The 19,064-nt window shown below is 40.0% G+C and overlaps 2 protein-coding genes and 1 long non-coding RNA gene across 11 annotated transcripts in view; 2 read left to right on the top strand and 1 right to left on the bottom strand.

Moving 5' to 3' along the window:
* Window positions 1-1,465, top strand: part of ndst2b (N-deacetylase/N-sulfotransferase (heparan glucosaminyl) 2b) — a 71,777-nt gene extending 70,312 nt beyond the window's left edge. For both annotated transcript variants that reach the window (XM_072667459.1, XM_072667461.1), the window contains exon 15: window positions 138-1,465. In XM_072667459.1, the coding sequence (XP_072523560.1) occupies window positions 138-263 (126 nt within the window). In that variant the 3' untranslated portion in view covers window positions 264-1,465. The remainder of the gene's footprint in view (window positions 1-137) is intronic.
* A 1,097-nt stretch (window positions 1,466-2,562) lies between these two features.
* Window positions 2,563-11,286, top strand: LOC140543660 (uncharacterized). Its single transcript, XR_011978192.1, has 3 exons — window positions 2,563-2,663; window positions 5,462-5,564; window positions 11,018-11,286. It is a non-coding gene; the product is annotated as an uncharacterized lncRNA (long non-coding RNA).
* The window catches only part of camk2g1 (calcium/calmodulin-dependent protein kinase (CaM kinase) II gamma 1), a 74,791-nt gene continuing 63,103 nt past the window's right edge, over window positions 7,377-19,064 (bottom strand). For 2 of the 8 annotated variants that reach the window (XM_072666768.1, XM_072666770.1), the window contains 7 exons: window positions 18,135-18,189; window positions 15,971-16,075; window positions 12,452-12,601; window positions 11,909-11,984; window positions 11,710-11,804; window positions 11,292-11,540; window positions 7,377-10,293 (listed from right to left, as the gene is read on the bottom strand). In XM_072666768.1, the coding sequence (XP_072522869.1) occupies window positions 11,308-11,540; window positions 11,710-11,804; window positions 11,909-11,984; window positions 12,452-12,601; window positions 15,971-16,075; window positions 18,135-18,189 (714 nt within the window). In that variant the 3' untranslated portion in view covers window positions 7,377-10,293; window positions 11,292-11,307. The remainder of the gene's footprint in view (window positions 10,294-11,291; window positions 11,541-11,709; window positions 11,805-11,908; window positions 11,985-12,451; window positions 12,602-15,970; window positions 16,076-18,134; window positions 18,190-19,064) is intronic. The other 6 variants (XM_072666771.1, XM_072666772.1, XM_072666774.1 and 3 more) reach the window with 4 other exon arrangements.

The raw sequence follows: 19,064 nt of genomic DNA, 5'->3' as shown, positions 1-19,064 counted from the left end.
TAAATTAAACCCGAGTCTTACCTATTAAATCTCATATGCTTTATCCCCTGTGTGTGTGTGTATGTGTATATATATATATATATATATATATAATTGGGTTTGCAATCTTGCACATTTATTGTTTGTGTGTTGTCTAGTCACGGTCCTTCCTATCAGAGCATTACCGGGAGCAGAACGTGGAGCTGTTGAGGCTGTTGAAGCGGTTGGGTCAGCCATTGCCTTCCTGGCTCAGAGACGAACTACACAACTCCAGCTGGAGCTGACACCTAGTAACTGGATCACAAATTGGACCACAACAAGAAACCTGCTCTGAAGAGGAGAACACAGCGCCCCGTGTGACTGGAGGAGAAAGGACAGCTCCCCCCTACTCAGCCTCTACACTCTATGGACAACCAACCAAGAGGAGTGGCGCCCAGGGCGCCTGTAAGAACCTGGGTTGTTAAGGGTTTGAATAAGAGGAAGAGTGGACCTCATCAGCGGGTTTTTGAGGACTATACACCTTTATTTAATTACCAAGATGATGCTGTGGGAGCTCATTTTTTGCATTGTGGGAAATGGTGTTTCACAATGTGTTATGAATGAATGATTGTGGACAGGTGCCATCTCAACTACAAAGCCTTAGGTAAACAAGGCTAATAATGCACAAGAGGGTTGAAACACTTAGCCGAATGGATGTGAAGGAATTCGCTGGCCTGGTAGGAAATTCATAGGCTGGTGTAAATGAGCTATTATTATTATTATTATTATTATTATTATTAATTCTGCCAAGCAGAGAGAGGTATTTGAAAATGTGTTGCTTAGGGTTTCCCAACATTTGCAGATTGTTGAAATTTGACTATATAAATGATAAATGTCAGGTGTCAGTTTGGGCCCTTTCACAACTTCATACAACCTAAATACTAAAACATTCCAGAGCCTGAATACATAGACATCCCACCTTTCCAGAAGTAAAATCAGCTTCCTTACAAGAAAGAAACAGAAGGTTTTGGCTTGTAGAAATCATACTGGAATTTTGTTAAATGCCACCAAGTGGCTAGCATGGATACCAGACCGGCACATCTCAAGCAAATGCATGACCTACTCAGACAGACAGTGGAAGTGCCTACACGGAAGAGTGTGAAAGCCATGCTGGTGGCCAGTTCTTACCTGGCTGGAGTGTATAAGTGCAGGTAAATAGGTCAGCAGTATTTCCAGGCTGAAATGTTCAACATGTGCCAAACTAATGGAAATCTGCCAAAAATGAGACAAACATTGTGCTTTAGACACTTTTTTTTGCCATTGAGGGAGTCTGTGTGCGTGTGTGGGTGTGTGTGTGTGTGGTAGTGTATGTGCGTATAAGTGGAAGTTAGTTGCAGTGGCTCAACTGTGTATCAACTCAGAGTAGTATGATCTGTCGTCTTGTTTGGCCCCAAATCATGTTGAGGGGGAAAAAACACATCTGCAAATAAAGGCACAAAATGGCAAATGGACATCTCAAGTTTCCTTTTTTAAACTCATGTTTGGAGTAAGAGTGAGAGGGGACAGAGGGTGTTATCTCTGTTCCTGCAGCCTGCGGTATCAGATAGGAGGAAGAGTGGAGGAGAAGAAAGAGTATGATTAATCACCATGCAGAAACAACTCGTCCTCCAGCAGCAAACGCAGCCTTTAAATAAGACCGCTCTGATCCTCTGGGAGCCACTGCAGACTGTGTGCTGTGTTCTGACTGGTTAGAGGGTGGAAAAAGTGTGTGTCTAGGAAAAAGACTAAGAGTGTGAGAATAGCACTCAGTATGAACTCCTTGTACAGAGCTAAAGAAGGCCACTATTATAAAGGTGTGGTGTGACTAGAATTTGGTGATGCACAACCAAGATGTGCTTAAGATGTACACTTCCGGTTTTAAATCAAAAGGTTAATATTGCATTAGCGGTTTAGGAATTTCAGACATTATTGTTTTTCAAGCTCAAACATAATTGGGGAATTGACTGACAAGTAGTTTCAGGGCCAGGGGTGCTCTGTTCCTTCATTATTCGAATGACAAATAAAAGAGACAAAAGGTCTGGAGTTGTTTCCAAGTGTTGAATTTGCCTTTGGTAGTGGCCCATGTGCTCTAAAAAGAGTAGAAGTAAAAAGTCGTCTAAAAAATCATTCCATAATTACTCCATTACTCCAGATAACCAAAATTTCTACTTAGCTAGATAAGTAAGGTAACTTAAGTAATAAGTATAAGTTACCTTACTTGAGTCAAGTAAGGTAATTGGGATTAAAAAAAAAAATAAAAAAAATACACGAATACACGGCCGGGCACATTACTAGGTTTCAGTTTTTAAATTTACGGCTGCCACCATACTACTCCTCTGAAACGGAGACACGTGGAAACGCTGTCGGCCTCTCTGGCTTGAAAACGCAGTGTTTACGTTTTAACGTGAACGGGTAGAAACGCTCCTGTCACGTGATCGCTTCCGGAAGAACGCAATCCGCCTCCGAATGGCACGCGCTGTTCACCTTGTCGTCGCAGCTCATTGCCACACTTTAGAATGTTGCCGCTGTCTCAGCGCGCACGAGCTCATTCGAGCGACAATTCCCTTTCCGAATTTGGATTATTCGGACAAGTTGCTACAGTCATCATCAGACACGTCCGTAAGGCCATCGCCATCTTCCTGAACGTAGACTACACTAAACCACTGGTAAGATGAGACCCCCCCCCTCCCCCCAATGCACTCATTGATCAAAGAGCGAGAGAGCAGGAGAGGACACAGACGTCATTAAACACAAATCAGGTTACAGAAAAGCATCCGAACTGAGGCTTAAACCAGTAACCAAGTCAAAATCGCCTATAACCTGACTCACCAAGATGACCTAGGGAAAGTTTTTTAACTTTTATTTTTTTAATGTTTTACAATAGTAGGATTTATACAGCTAGAACACGTTCGCCTTTTATCCTGAGTGTTGGTACCTGCATCTACATCAACCGTTGGTCAAACCATGGGTCAAACAGCGCATTGTCCACAGCCTGAAATACCTGAACGGAAATGTAAATAACCACAAATCCGTTTCACTTCATCTGACCTTTTATATTTATATATATATATATATATATAATGTATGCGTATTTACATTGGCATGCACGTAAAATGTGGTAAAAGTAAAAATGCTTTTTAAATTATTTTATTTGTGAGACACTCAAGTGAACTGAAAGGAGCTTCTTTGGCCATATAGGCTAAATTAATTATATATATTTAGTTTTGGTAAATGAGTAAATGTTTGTGCAGTAATGTTTATTAACTTAGTGGCTTTCTTTTAGAGACAGTTAACTCATTAAACACATACACACTGCCGCGGTCTTACAACGTAGGCCTACTAGCCTACGGCTGTGTCCCCACAGTGTATGTATGTATGTATTTATAACAGTGCTCTATGTAGTGATTTGGACTATAGCATGTGGGGGTTAGTGAATTTGGCACCGTTTCGGGCTTATCGTCTGATACGCAGGCAAATAAAATAGTTTAATATTTTCGATGACTTTGTACCGTCTTAGGATCCGTCAGTGTTCCCATTTGTTGTTGATGGGACACTCATTATTGTAACACCAGCAACAACGTTTCTGACTAGCATGAAAAGGTAACGCTAACATCGATATAGCGTTTCGCACTGGAACTGTTGTTGTGGACATGCACAGTATATGACCAAAAAGTGTCAGAAATTGTATGAAGTGAAAAACAAACCCAGTTATGGTGAAAAGGGGCCGGTTTGTAAGAGCTAAATGACTTGGCGCTAACCTCACTACTAACTAATCACTACGACCGTTAGCAAGCTATCATAGCCAGAGCTTTCAGAGAAAATGGGCTAGTGCTGACTGTGTCAGAGGTCTGCTGTGCCCTTCTGTTCATTAAAGTGGAAATCCAGTGTTTGAGAAACACATTTAAATGGGTTTCTTTAGAGTGGTGGTGAAAGGACCCAGGGAGCGCCATGACTGCAGCACAAACTCACTGTCTAAACCCACCTGTGAACCTGTGACACGTGTCTTCTGAGTTTAATATGTTGTGTTGATGATGGTAAAACTCTGAAAATCTGAACAAATTCGTTTTCTTAGGAGAGTATTTTTGCCGCACTATGCCCTGCTTGTTTCCCTCCACTCTTTAATAAATCATTTTAATGATTAAAACACATTGTACTTAATGCAAAAGCTTGTAGGTTTTCTCAAACATGTTTCTGGCACCAGGTTGTGTATTCACAACCATTTGGAGTAATTCATAACTTTCTGTGATAACTTCTAGGGACATTTAGGGACTTTTCAGGCATCTTAATTCCATTCACCGCCACTGTGAACATCCCTGCTACTGTAAGTTTCTCTAGAACCACTCTGAATGACTGCTCACTTCTTATTCATTTAAAATCATTTAGCAGAAACAACCAGGGAGATGCAACCTGAAAGAGACCAGTAGAGAAACACATCACAGGCAACCCAGCTAAATCCTACCACTGTGGTCTCAAAGCAGGTTTATTACATGAATGTACATTGAACAGGTTGGTGTGGCGCAACAGATAACACCACTACCTGCCAGTGAGCTACCACACCACGTGGGAGACTGGGGTTCGATCCCTGGTCTGGGTGACTGTGCTGCGCTACACCAATAAGAGTCATTGGGCAAGACTCCTAAAACTACATTGGCCCACCTCTGTAATACGAGTCACCTTGTAAGTCGCTCTGGATAAGAGCGTCAGTTAAATACCATAACAGGTAAAGGAGACTGCTTTACAGATCATAGCTTAACACAGTAGCATTTCCACACTGCTAATCGGTGGGGTATAAGTTTCTAATGCTTGTTAGTGTGGGCAGAGATTAGTTTAGATTAGTTTAAAATGCTGCTTGGTACGTAGCCTCAGGCCACGCTGGGCAGGGTCAGTGGTGTTTATTGATGCGATTACTAACAGAAGGAGCAGGATGAATTCTGAAGTGTCTGAAGAGTACCTCATCCGGGTACTGTGCCCTTCAGCAATGTCCGCCTCTTTTTGGGTGAATAGACACTCTAATTTGACAGTTTCATAAAATGAGATTATCCTACTGATTTATTGCCATCTGGAGCCAAAATTCTACAGCCAGACAGGCCGTACTACCAGATCCTTTCTCTGCTGGTCAACGACTGGCTTTGTTATAGAACATGAAAGAAACTGGTGCTGATACATCAGGCTCCATTAAGGTGGACAAATTCAGTTCCCTATAATGTTATAGTACCATTAATGCAGCATTTAGACACTTTGGATTATTAGGATGATAACTGGCATAACATTGAGTGCTAGCTGTTAGCACTAGCTAACTTAACCTTTTTGTTAGGCACACATTAAATTAGGATTTCCTCTGTGTTCTATGTTCTGCCCATTGGATTTTTTTATGTTTATTTACTTATGATAGTGTTTACCACAGGCATAATGACTTGCAGTCCCACATTTTGTAGTGTGTGTGTGTGTGTTTTTTTTTTTTAAGAAGTACTTCATTGATTTTGAAGAAAATTGCAGAAAACACCCTTTCCCTCCTCTCTAAGTGCGGCCTGAAGCCACAGGTTTCTCCTTTTGCGGTCGCTCTTTTGGTAAGTAAAGAAAATCAAGCTATTTTCATATTGTTTTTGTGTAAAATGCAGCAGCTTTTAGTCGTGGTGTCGCTAGTATTTCTAATTCAGACCAGGTGTTTCTCCCAAACAAGTAAGGTCTGTGTCTCCAGAATTTGTGGAGAGCCTGGCCACTTCCTATTACCGCTCTGTATCAAAAAATTACCATAAAACATTAGAGGGAGTCCGCAAGCGAGTCCTCAGTGAATAGAAGTGCAAGTGTCTAAAGACCTGTCCATGATCTTCATTTTATTTTAGAAAGTAGAATGTTGTATTTCAGTTGGAAAAAAAAAAAAAAAAGTGAAGAAAACAGACCTGTATATTTCAATTTATCCAAGATAAATACTTATCATTATTACAAAAAGGCACGTTTACAAAGTCAAAGGCACTTAATAACTGGAGTTAGCTTTAAAGATGAAGACTGTGGTGCTGTAACATTTTACGCTGTTCTGTGTTGTGAAAATGAGGGCATTTTTAAATTAAAAAACAAAACAAAACTGTAGCGCCCTCTAGTGTCTGACAAATTCTGACATTAATGTGGTAATTCGCAAATTTAAATAAATTTCTCCAGATATTTAATGTAATTTTTTAATGGGGGGTTATGGGGCCAAAAAGACCAAATATAAAATTTAAACCTAAAATGTAGGGGGTCTAAAATGTCTAGCGGTTTATGGCACAGTCACCATAAGCAGAGAATCACCGGTTTGAATCCTTCTGCAGCCAAGGCCTCAAGAGAGCACAATTGGCTGATGCCATGATCTTTATACATTGGGTGTTGTACTTAATGCAAAATAAATAAAAAAAACACTACGAAAGGAAAAGGTGTCATTTTATTTTGCATTAAGTAACACCCAATATATAAAGATCACGGCATCAGCCAGTTGTGCTCTCTTGGGGCCTGTATTCAAACCAGCAACCTTCTGAGCATGGTGACAGCACCTTAGTCCACATGTTTTTGGGGGCCCTGGGTGGTCCAGTGGACTAAGGTGCTGTCACCATGATCAGAAGGCTGCTGGTTTGAATACAGGCCCCAAGAGAGCACAATTGGCTGATGCTTCATTTATTTTGCACTAACACAACAAAAATCCACCAAATTGTAAGTAAGCTGAATAGCAATGGTGATGAACTACTAGCAGGGTAGGGGTGATCCTTCAGGAGAACAGTCAGCATTCTTAAAAACATGTTCCTAAATCTTTTAACCCTGGGGGGCCCCGGGTGGTCACCATCGCAGGATCACTGGTTCAAATCCCAGTTATGCTGCTAGCCATCGGCAGCCAAGGCCCAAAGAGAGCACAATTGGCCTTGCTCTCTACAGCACTCTCCTAGATGGCACTCTTTCCCTACACCTTGTTGTGGTGCAGCGCAGGCCCACCCTCAAATCAAACATTTGTTCTTAAACAACGGCATTAGACGGCATTTAGACCAAAAAGAGATCTGTAACTGACAGAACTGAGGCATTTTAGGTCTTCATCCTCTTCCTTCATAAATAGTTTATTTTGGCAAACACATGATATATATGATAAAAATAGCTTCAATAATGATAGTCACCAATCCTAAACTACAAACAAAAATAGTTCACAAAGAGGAATTCAAAGATCATAAATTAGTACAGTGCAATATGTATAATATTCTGGAATGTATGTTAATAATGTGGTTCATAAATAAGTATCTGTGGCAGTAAAAGCAATGGAACACTTTGCACGTGCTGAAATGGTCTTTTTATTAAATACGTCCAAGATCCAAGTTTCAATAATAACAAAGCTATGATGAACTAACATTCAGACAAACACTTGATAGTTGTCAAGTCATGGTTTTATTAAATGTATGATCATGCAAAATCCAGCATCCATGTTTAAACTCCAAGTATATACGTAGCCCAATAGTATACCATTACAATGCAATAGTTTTACTCTGAATGAGGGGAGCATTCCAAGCTGAGACTCGATTAATTTTATAATATAGATTTTTTTTTCTTTTTAAATGTGGTACATTATAATCCCCAATGGAGTGGTTGTCATTTCAGAGATGCAACTATAACAGATCCCCTTCCCTGCCCCCCCATTTTAATCAAGTAAACACAGACAGTTCCGAGAAAGAAAAAAAAAAGAAAAAAAAATTACCAAGAAAAGTAGACATGCATATTCGTCCTTTTATTTAAGCTGCATATTAGGATATCCCTCGTAATGGGCAGATCCTGGTCAAAGGTTCATTCCTAGCTTTAGGAAAAGGGGTGGAGGGGTGGAGTCTGCTTTAAGTCTAAACAGCCTATCAGTTTAGTGTGTCCACTTCCGTGTTTTTCTTCCATTTCCTTTCAGTTTCTATGGAGCTCTTGAATGCCTTAAAAGTTAAATTAATATTAATAAAAAAAACTGACTTGGCAAGGCAGTGATTCCCAAAAGCGCAAAAAGAGGAAAACGAACACAAAAAAATCCGGAAAGACAAAACAAGCTTAAAACAGCATCACAGAGTCTGACGACGTCACTAAGAGGGCTTTGTGATGGTGATGCACACATACACACAAACACACTCACACGTGCAAAGTTACAGTGCTGATATGTACCAAAGCCCTACACTCGATGAAGGATGTGTGAACACTACATGTATTTACACAGACTGAGAACTCTTCCTTCGTTAAGAAAAAATTATCCTATATTCCGCGGGGGGTACAGAACACTTTTTACAGTAATTTACCAATAGTCTACTTAATGAAGTGTGTGAAGTGGATAGTGGTAGTTTTTCATTGTTTTTTCTCACCCAAGTTGGTATTTTGTGCTGTAACGAGAACCATACGCTTAATTAACTTAATTCACCTTAAGAACCAGACCCTTGAACCCTGTATTTCTTTAAAAAAAAACAAATATTTCACTTGTTTAAAAGAAAGATGTGAAACCCATGAGTGACCTGAAAAGGTAAAATGTCAATTTCATGTGAAGTGAAGAGTCCTGCCACCTCTCTCCGTGTTTAGATGGATTTCACGTGTGTACTACACAGCATTAACAAGTGAGCGTACAAACCCATCACCAACGTGAACCACAACAACAACACATTTAGGACAGAGTGATTCAGACGAGACCACCATAAGCAGAACAGTCACAAACTTGAACAGTTCCAGTAAGAGCATGTAAATATGCGTGTGTGGATCTGGGTGTGGGTGTTTGTCCACTATTGTTCTAAATATGAACAGGCAGAGAGTGTGTGCGTGTGTGATCTCACTTGAGGAGAATGCTTCATTATCCTTGGCCAATGCTCCAGCCTCTGTTTACTCCAACCACACCTACATCCCAACATGTTTCTTTTGCCCAGGAGTGCTTTTAGGCTCCGATCCAATCATTTGGAACACCTATTGTTAAACAGACATCTCTCTAATCTCTTCCTCCTTGCGATGGTGCCATGTAGCTAACGTTTCTACCACAGCTTGTGACGGTAGGCAGTTGGCGAATATTACTACAACCATGAATTCTGAGCTGGAAATGGGTTTGGAGAGGCAGGTGGTGCGTTTGTGTATGAGTATTCTTATCTATGAAAAGGGCCTCTCTACGACTAGCTGTAGTGCTATTTAGACAGAGTGCAGTCTGTCCACTTGGGCTATCAAACACTGTGTTACTCAGCCAGAGGTGGAGCAGTCTAGCTAAGGTAATAGTGTGGCATGTTTAAGTTTAATAAGTCCATACAAACGTTCGCGCACATACACACACAAAACAGACCTACATGAAAAAGACGTTTCCCACACCCCTGGAGGTGTTCCTTATTTCACTTCATTTCTTTTAAATATATATTTATAGAACTTTACACGTAGATTAAGTTTAACATTTAAAAAAAAAAGTTTTAAAACTTCTAATCGTTTAACACAAAATACGTTCTGTCCAATACAGCCTCAGCCAAAAAACAAAAAAAACAAACAAAGAGTTCCACATTAACACAGAATACTAAAACCCAGAACCACTCAAACCTTCCCCACATACCTTGATTTAAAGTTTCAAATAATAATAAAAAAAAATAATAATAATAATCCAAAAACGCACACAGAAACACTCCTTTAAAAGCCTAAAGACTACACTTTGGTGCTTCTTGATATGAAGAACTTCTGAACTCTGCAGATTTTTTTTAATGACACTTGTTTTCTGATTAGTTGACATTCCCTTAATTCTCTAAACAAGTCGTAGTATTCAAAATCTACAAAGTGTACAAGATGGTGGATTAAGATCATTCCCTTTTAAACTTTACCAGTTTAGAGCGAGAGGGTTTTTTTTTTTTTTTTCAATTGTTTTGTTTTTTTTTTATTTTGTAGTGCCCCCTCCCTCCCCACCCCCTGTTCTTTACTTACATAAATGCTTTTCAAACTTGATTGTAGCTTCTGGTGTTTTTCTTTTCTTTTTGTTTACAATGTACAGTATATTTATGAATTCATAGATCAGTACTTACAACACCTTCTAGACATCTTTAACGGGCAAAAAAGATGGTTCCATGGGAAAGGACTAGACAGCGCCCCCATGTGGGCGTCAGATGCATGCACCGTCCCGTGGGTGGGGCCACAGCCGCGGCCACTTCCTATTGGTCAAAGGTTAAACAGGATAGGTGATGACAGTAGGACTAGATGTTATCGAATTTCTTCAATGGCATGTTCTGTAGCTTGCTGTCGTCCAGCCGGCCTCTATGTGCCCGATCCGGCCACAAAGAAGAAACGTTCCCATCACTCAAGAATCCAAACAACCTGGAACAAAAGTGAATAGGTGAGTAAGAAAGAAGTAAGAGTAAGAAACAAGGCAGGGATGTGTTTGTACTATTGGTGAAACAAAAAACAAAATGTGCAAATAGTAAATAATCTATAATAATCTAATCGTGCTGAAGTGCCATGACTTTGAGAAGCCAGTATTTTCTTCATGTAGACACTAACAGTACTTAACTTTATCTCTAAATTTAGAGAGAAAATTAGACAGTTAAATTAGATAGTATAATAATAAGCCGCCCATTTTTCGAATGGCTAGCTTCGAGACGCTAGCACCCCAGTGAAAGCGATGCGGGAGAGCACCATCTACCCACCCTGGAGAGAGCAAGTCCAATTGTGCTCTCTCAGGGCCTTGGCTGCTGATGGCTAGCAGCATGCCTGCGATTTAAACCAGTAATCCTCTGATCATGGTGGCCGCGCCTTAATCTGAATGTTTTTAAGAAAGCTGATTGTAATAAAAAATCTAAGAACAAAGTTCTCCTGAAGGATCGCCCCTTACCCTGCTAGTAGTTCATCACAGTTGCTATCCAGCCTATTTACATTTCGGTGGACTTTTCTTTTCTGTGTTCTTCTTTGGGTATCAAACAGTAACTTTGTTCTAAAATCACAAAAGACTTGATGGGTAGCATGCACTCATGTTTCCTCTGCTGTAAGCTGCTTTGGTTGCTGTTTAACACTGCATTGCTCGTCTCCTCCTGTTTTGTCACAGCCAGCAAGATGGCATCACCATCACAGATTCAGGTCATGGAGGACCAGAGGAGGATTGGTAGGAAAAAGCAGCAAGCTTTAAGATTTTTGGATGCAGCTTAGATCTGCATAGGTGTTCAAAATTGCATCAATATTTCAAAGTTGGTTGATTTTATTGTCTATATTATAGTAATTTGTTAATAGCTACAAATCAAATTGTGTTGAAAATGCAATATTTTATGATGCACTGGATTGTTTCCATTTGTTATTATAACCGTGTGTATGTGTGTACCTGCCTTTGTCCTGGAGGGTTCACTGTAAAGGTGCAGCTGGCGCTCCTGAGCAGTGGAAATGCACATTGAGCCACTTTGAGTCTCGGCGGTGCCACACACGCGTCTCCTCAGACTGGCAGCTGCGTGGACGGCCCTGGCTGTCTATGTACTGAGTCAGCCGGATGTACGCAATGCAGGCTGCGTCCTCTCCAATCAGGTGCACATGGGGGTTCAGGATGGTGGTGTGCACTGGCTTGTTGTTCTTACTTAACACTGCAACAAGATACAAGTTGTTACACTATTGTTGCAAGTATTGGACACAACATTATTCTGCCAAAAGGTTCAGGGATGATTCTGTAGGCCTACAGTCATTTAAAATTAACATAGGATAAGTCTAGTACACAGAGTATTGCAAATTCTGAACTGTGTTGCACAGACTCACAGTTTTCAAAGTAGAACTTGTGGAAATCCATCCCTTCCACCAGATTACCCAGAGCCTCTGGCTCAAATGAGGTCAGCCCAGGGTCACAGATTCTCCTGAAACAGTGATTAATACACTTTGAACTCCAAAAAAGAAAATGCATTAAAAATGCTCTCAAAATTTTCATGATATTGATACTGAAGTCCCGTTCCATTCTTACGTGTACGCTTCAAAGTCTCCATTGTTCACAGCCTCAATCAACTGCTCTGTGATCTTGATGATCTCCTGCTTACGAACTAGACAACAGAAAAGGAGGAGGAATTGATAAGGAATGGAGAGATGGAGGAAGGGTATGGAGTGGGAGGAGATGGTTTAATGAAAACAGAGAAGAGAGGATTAGAAACCTGCAGTCTACAGTCAGTACCTGAAAGACCATTACATTTCCCAGGACAAAGGACAGAATAAGAATACTTTATTTTATAGAAAGAGCAAAGAAATCTACAATGCCAGGCAAAACATTTTTTTCTGGCAACTGAAGTTAGTTACATTTCAGGCTGTTTATATATATATATATATAACAGCCCGCCTGACCAAACCTCTATATATTTGCAACTGACCAGACAGTTGACTTCAGCCCCCTTAACGCCATAAAGTTTCTTCTTTTAACACAGAAATGTAGCACTGCACACGCTGTGTGTGTGTGTGTGTGTGTGTGTGTGTGTGTGTGTGTGTGTGTGTGTCCTTAGCTAGCCAAAGCACTTACACTGAGCTGTGACCCCACTTGCTGCAGATGCAGACACACTGCTGCCCCCCTGAGACGTGGCATGAGGAACAGACTGAGCACACTCTAACTCTGGGCACGAGGCGTGTCCTGAACTGTTCCACGCCATGCGCTTTTTGTCATGCACCAGAACTGCAACACACAACATGCACCACAGTGCCCCCCTGGTGACATCATACCAAACATGCAAAGGACCCTAGAAACAGGAGCTACATAGCAAAGCTATCTTTATCCAATACAGCCAAACACAGCAGCACTAGTTTAGAGAAGGAAAAGGAGGGAGGGGGGGTGAAACGTGAATATTTTTTTGCAAATGTGAAAAAAGGTTAAATGAACAGTTGAAACAGTGAGAATGTGGAGAAGAGAGGAGAAGGAAGGGAGAGAGACAGGGTGTTAATGGTGGTGTTCTGTGAAAACAGAGGACAGGCTCTTTTTAACCACCCTTCACAATGAAACAGGGGAAATAACAGTGGCAAATTTCACACAGTATTCTTCTTACCCCAAAAGTAGTCATCCAGTCGATTAATAATCTCAAATGAAATTGTTTAAGTAGTTCCTGACACTGTATGATCAACTGTTTGTATCTATAAATGATAAGATTTACTTAATACGCTTAACCTAGTATCATCTAATACTAAATGAAGGGTATGTAAAACTGCTACCAGTTTACAAATGTTTATGTCTATGTTTTCTTAAAAACTTTTTCTTAAAGACTTTCCTTACTGAAATTTGAGGGAAAAAAAGGAATATGGCCAGTGAAAAAGAGGGATATATAAAAGACAATGGCCTAAAAGCCCATGACAGGTTAGGATGGTAGATAAAAGTAATAAGAGACCCCCACAGTAAGGTCAACTGAATTTCAGGGGAAAATTGCTTAAATATTTTCAATTCAATTATCAAAGGCCAGACATAGCTGATGGGTTCAATCCAATCAAATAGACGCACATCTGATTCCACTTGATTAAGCAGTTGTTTTCAGTTTGTAAAAAGCTGTTTAGTTACTTAGTGGCATGTAAAGGTTTGGGCACTCTTGGTCAAAATGTCTGTTATTGTGAATAGTTATGTGAGTAGAACATGAACTGATCTCCAAAAAGCAAAAAGTATAAGATGAAACACTCAACGAGTGAGACATAAGGTCTCAAATCTTAATTATCTTGATTAAAAGACAGGCCAAGTTAGGCCAGATTTTCAAAGCTTGAGTTGTCAAATACTCTGACAACTCCAATCCTATCCAAAGTAACAGTTATGTGCTCTTCCAAGCAGCTACAACCTCTGAATAATCTGTGCCCAGCAGGGAAAACTATAAGAACATAGTAAAGTGTTTTTTTGTGGTAGCCGTTTTTTCAGTTGGTAACTGCTGTAAGATTGCTAGAACGGCAATAACCTTTCAATACCTGCACAAATATGACCTTCATCTTAATCAAGAACAGAAAGACTCTTAGCTGGCTATAGCAAAAACATTTACAAGCTGAAATACTGACCAAAGGGGGTTCTTTTACTCATGCAGTTATTCACTATAACTAAGGTTGCCCAAACATTTGTAATGAAAGGTGGACTGAACACTTGCAGCCTCACTGCCCCCGCTGCATTTGGCCTCTAAAACAAGTGCACAATAAAAGAGTATGAATTAGAAACAAATGTTAAGGACAAAAGCAAGAATGTGAAATGTACAGATGTTTAAGATGAAGCGGGTGGATGGACAGTGTATTGCAGTTATAGCACTCATGTTCTTTTATGCTGTAACAAAAATAACCTCCTACAAACTATGTAGTAAAACCACACAAAACTACAACCAGATGAATAATCCCTCTATATAAATGCTCACAAAGAGTCAAGAATCAAAGTGAAAGTAGTGGAGTTTAAGACCAGACTGATCCTCTGAAGGCCAGTGTCAATCACAAGAGCAGCAACACACAGCAAAGGCAGAGTGGCATCACATCAACCAGTAAGACAGACACATTTAAGGTACAGCCCTGTGGCTAAAGCACAAGCCAGAAAGCCGTACACAGTGAAACCTCTGGCTGCAAAGGGTGCTAAGGGGTGCAAACAGCTTTAAGGCAGAAAAAGACACAAGTCAATCTCCAAAACACTGAAAAATATAGCTAGAGGCTAGAAATGATCATCCACACATGAGAGATATAGAGAGAAGTGAATGGGTGAAAACAAAGGAAGGATACCACACAAGTTCAAATAGTCAGAAGAGCACAGGGAATTCAAGGGATGGTCATTTTTAGGTGTTGATATGAGAGAAAGCGACCATGACGGTCAAGGGTGAGCCTAGTTTTTTAATTGTTTTTTTTATTTATTTATTTTTTTTTATTTGGGAATTTCACTAAGAAAAAAAATGAACTAAAACTAAATTCTTCTTGACCAAGAATATGATGATCGCAGGAAATGCTGCAAGATGAAAATTAGACGTTGGCCAAGTGGCCAAAGAATGGAGCTGTATGTGAAAGTAGTTCCACAAAAAAAAAAAAAAAATAATAATAATAATAATTGTCCCATATATTAACCTGTAGTGTGTTAAATCCCATACACTCAAACATAATGGTGCTTCACAGGGTTTGGTTTTATAAAGAACAGTTGAAAAAAAAAACGAGAATGAGTATGAAGTACTTAGAACTGGTAAAGAACATTCACACACACTGGCTAGATTAATGAAGTAATGGCTTATGTTTACCTGGACATGTATAATCTGACAGAAATGTCTGATTAAAATGATACTTAATATATTTATTTACACTCTAATTTGATTTTATGATTGAAACTGAACTGATCCTAGTGACTTACATTGTTCTCCAGAGCATTTTTACATTTTTGTTTTTGTTTTAATAAAAACTGTATTGAAAATGTATTACTATAATGTTGATATGGGTGATTTGCAAAACAATATGTAACATGATATGTGAAATACATAATAAATAAACAAACAAATAAATAAATAGGTTCATCACACTCATCTCTTTTACAAGCTTTTTTTATGAAACCAAACCCTTAAGAATGTAAAAATCAACGGAACAGAATTAGATAGGGAAATGAACACTGCTTCTTACAGTAACCTACAAATGTTAAACCTTTAGTTTTGGCGGTTATTTTCAAATAATCATACAGAATCTTATACCTAAAATTCCACAAATGTAATATGTGGTTATTTGAATAAAAAGTTTTTAAATTGTCTTTGTAAAAACAAACAAAAAAAAGGATATTTGAAAGAACATGACCTGTAGGGCCTTTATACTTTAGTATAGAGTATTGAGTTAGAGGAAAACGTGAGGAGACCTGCAAACAGTCTGATCTGAGGAGAACTGGTTGAAGGGGAGAGTGGCGGCACAGGTGCTGAAAAGTGACTAGAAGCCACTTCACACACAGGAGGAGAGGTGGGTGATGCCTTGGAGGGGTGTGGGGGTAGGTCAAGAGTGGGTGTTTTTAGTAGGTGTGGGTCTGGGGGGGTGGGGGTGGTAGACAGAGCCAGTGGGGAGCGGAGAATTGTGGGTAACTTACTGGCTGGAGAGGCCTGTGGTGAGGCCACAAGAGCGGGCGGTTCGTCCCCGGCACTGCACTGACTCATCACCGCACTGTCACTGCTGGCTCCCTGAGCACTCTCCGCTGGCACGGCCCCAAGACCAGCGCAACACACACCACCGGGAGAAAAACACACACACACACACACATACACACAGCTCTCATGTCCAGCTCCGGCCAAAAGACACTACCACGCGCACGCCGCTGCTGCTGGCGGTGATGTAGCTATTCTGTCAATATTAGATTAGCATTAAGTTCATACGAGGCCGCTGGAAGAGGACGTGTGTGGATAAAATGGCTCAATTAATTCAGCCTCGACCAGAAAAAAAACACAGACGCAGTCTAAATAGTCCATGGGACTCCATTATAAACACATCTATGCATCTGTGCCCAGCCCTCTAGCAGTGTGAATTAGCATTGGTGAATTAGCAGCGTCTAGCTGGCCATGGCACGATGCAGCAGTGCCAGTAATCACCGAGCTCCGACACAGCAGTGAACTTGTTTCAATAAGCCTCCTCTGCAATTTCCTGTCCTCATCACCCGAGAAGTACGGCTTGATGTGGTTGGGCAGATAAAGTGTCATTCACTGGGGCCCGACAGGTAAATCAGTTGAGCGATAACATCAGCTGATATTGGTGTTAATATTAACTTGCAGTCACACCGACCACTGTTTAATACAGCAATGCAGACCGAACTGGGATAGGGAATGTAAACCAAACCACATAGTGAAAATTAAATTCACTAAATTCATAAAAATCGTGTGAAATGCATCTGTAGCATCAGTCAGCTTTATGAGTTTAAACACCAAATCAACTCCATATGAACAAAACTAATTCAAAAATGAGAGCCAATCAAACTTTACAGCTGACAACTGACAATGAGATTAGTCTGCTTCACTAAGAATGTTGGCAAATGTGTCACTTTCCACCAATGTAATTGAATTCAGCCGATATTACCGCCCATTTGAACGGACAGGGGAATCCATCCCCTGTCATTTCCCTAAATTTCGGCAGAACTGCATCAAGATATTCAGTTCTGCATTCAGTAAACCAAGTCATTGAGAGTGGTTTGATGTAAAATACACCATTCTAGAGAAACCCACCATCAGAATAGTACACAGTGGTGTTAATGGAAAACAGCTGTCCTCAGTTTTTAATACCTCTACCATCCACATTACAAAATGTTGGATTAAAGTATAGAAATATGTTGCTTGTTTTACAATACAGCACTTAAAAAAAAAAAAGAAAAAAACAAACGCTCACATCAGTCGGGCCTTCATTTATTCAGATTAGAGGTAAATGAGGAGAGGAAATGAGGGAATAATGTCCCAGCAGTGCATTTCTGGACCCTCATAGACAACCTTGTTAACTCATACACACAAACATGCTAATGAAACCTCACAGCACACCACCTAACATCACACATCACTTTTCATTATATATTTCACACCAAACACTAAAGTCAAGGACACACACACACCTATGCACACACACTTACAAAGTGTAACATACAAACAGATACCAGGAGGCTACACACAAAAGTTAGGAGCAAGAGTATGTGTATACAGTGCAGAAGTATGTGTGTTGGTCTACAGAGTGCAGCTGTGTGCAGTAAGTGGGGGTTTATTTGTATGAAAGTGTGTGTGTGAGAATGATGCACTCAATTACTAGAAATGACTTAGCCTCACATTGCAGCAGTGTGCCACTGACTCAGCCAACAATGCCATACAGCTGTAAGCCATATTTAACTCTACAGGGGGGCAGTCGTGTGTGCACGTGCATGCATGATACACCGCTATGGATATATATCTACCATCAGGGTACTTTAACCTCTCTCCTGTCTGCCTAGCTTTATTACACTAAATAGTGTCAACTATTTAACTGTATATAACATAGTTATATAACTGTATATAACTGTGGGTGACCATTTGACTCAAAAGTAGCCTTACTGGTGAGACTACAGGCCTTACCAGTCAACATTCGGCATATCTAAAGCCTGGCTAATGCAGTGTTTGAAGTTCAAATGATGGTAATAGCAGGGCTTGACGAGGAGAGAGATTGCTGTTTTCACAGCAGCTCTGAGAGCCATGAGGCCACAGTACTGAAGGCATGCAGAAGAGAAGAAGAGAGAAGGGGTTGGGTACCTTTCCTACCTTTCATATCCTCCTCCTCGTTGGTGTTACAGCTCTCTGTGGAACCCTGCAGAGAAAGAGTGATAAACAGGATGGGTGCAAGAGAGTGACAGAGAGTAAAGAGAGTGGAAGACAATGGTAAGAACAGAAAAAAAGAAAGTCACATAAAAAAAAAAAATAAAAAAAAATATTATATATATATATAAAGAAATAGAAAAGATGAACGAAAAATATATTAGCATATCATAAGGAACCACCGTCTGAAACTGTAAATCTATAGGAGAAACCAAAACAGGTCTGACAAGGTAAGACCACTACATTAGATCAATAAGACTATGAAAGGGAACCTTGACCAATAAAGCAGAACTATGTAAGAACTGGTGTTTTTTGCTCAAGGGTCCCCTCAGTCACTTTCACACCACTGCAGTTAGCTGAACAAGGTGCATTTGTTGACAAGCTAAATTAAAAGATGTATGTAGATGTTGCAGTACAGTAATCCTACAGGATTTTACACAAATATGACTTGGGTTGAACAGTTCTTTGCAGTTCTCATTAGAGGTCTCTTCCATGCGCCACCAAAAGTTATATGACCATGAGAGGCAATGGCTCTATACATTATTTACACTGTGCAACTTTAGCTGGAGCATGATATTTCCCAAGAAAAACACTCCACTGACTCCACTCATATTCTGTACAACTATGTCCACTGGGATTTTGCCTTATATAATAATGAGCAAAATATTTCCATTTGGTTTATACATCATACTTCATAGAGTATTTTAAACTGTTTTAAGGCATCCAGTCAGTATTAACATTCAGCTACTTCTGAAACATAATTAGGCTATAAGGTGGTCCGGATTAGAGGAAAAGACTTAAAATATGCAAAAGCTGAAGCATTTTTACATGCTGCATACACTTTCAGTACACACTGATCCCAATCTT

The sequence above is a fragment of the Salminus brasiliensis genome, chromosome 22, assembly GCF_030463535.1.
Source record: "Salminus brasiliensis chromosome 22, fSalBra1.hap2, whole genome shotgun sequence".
In the NCBI taxonomy this organism is placed as follows: domain Eukaryota; kingdom Metazoa; phylum Chordata; class Actinopteri; order Characiformes; family Bryconidae; genus Salminus; species Salminus brasiliensis.
Note: the sequence above shows the minus strand (reverse complement) of the source record. Positions and strands in the feature narration are given on the sequence as shown.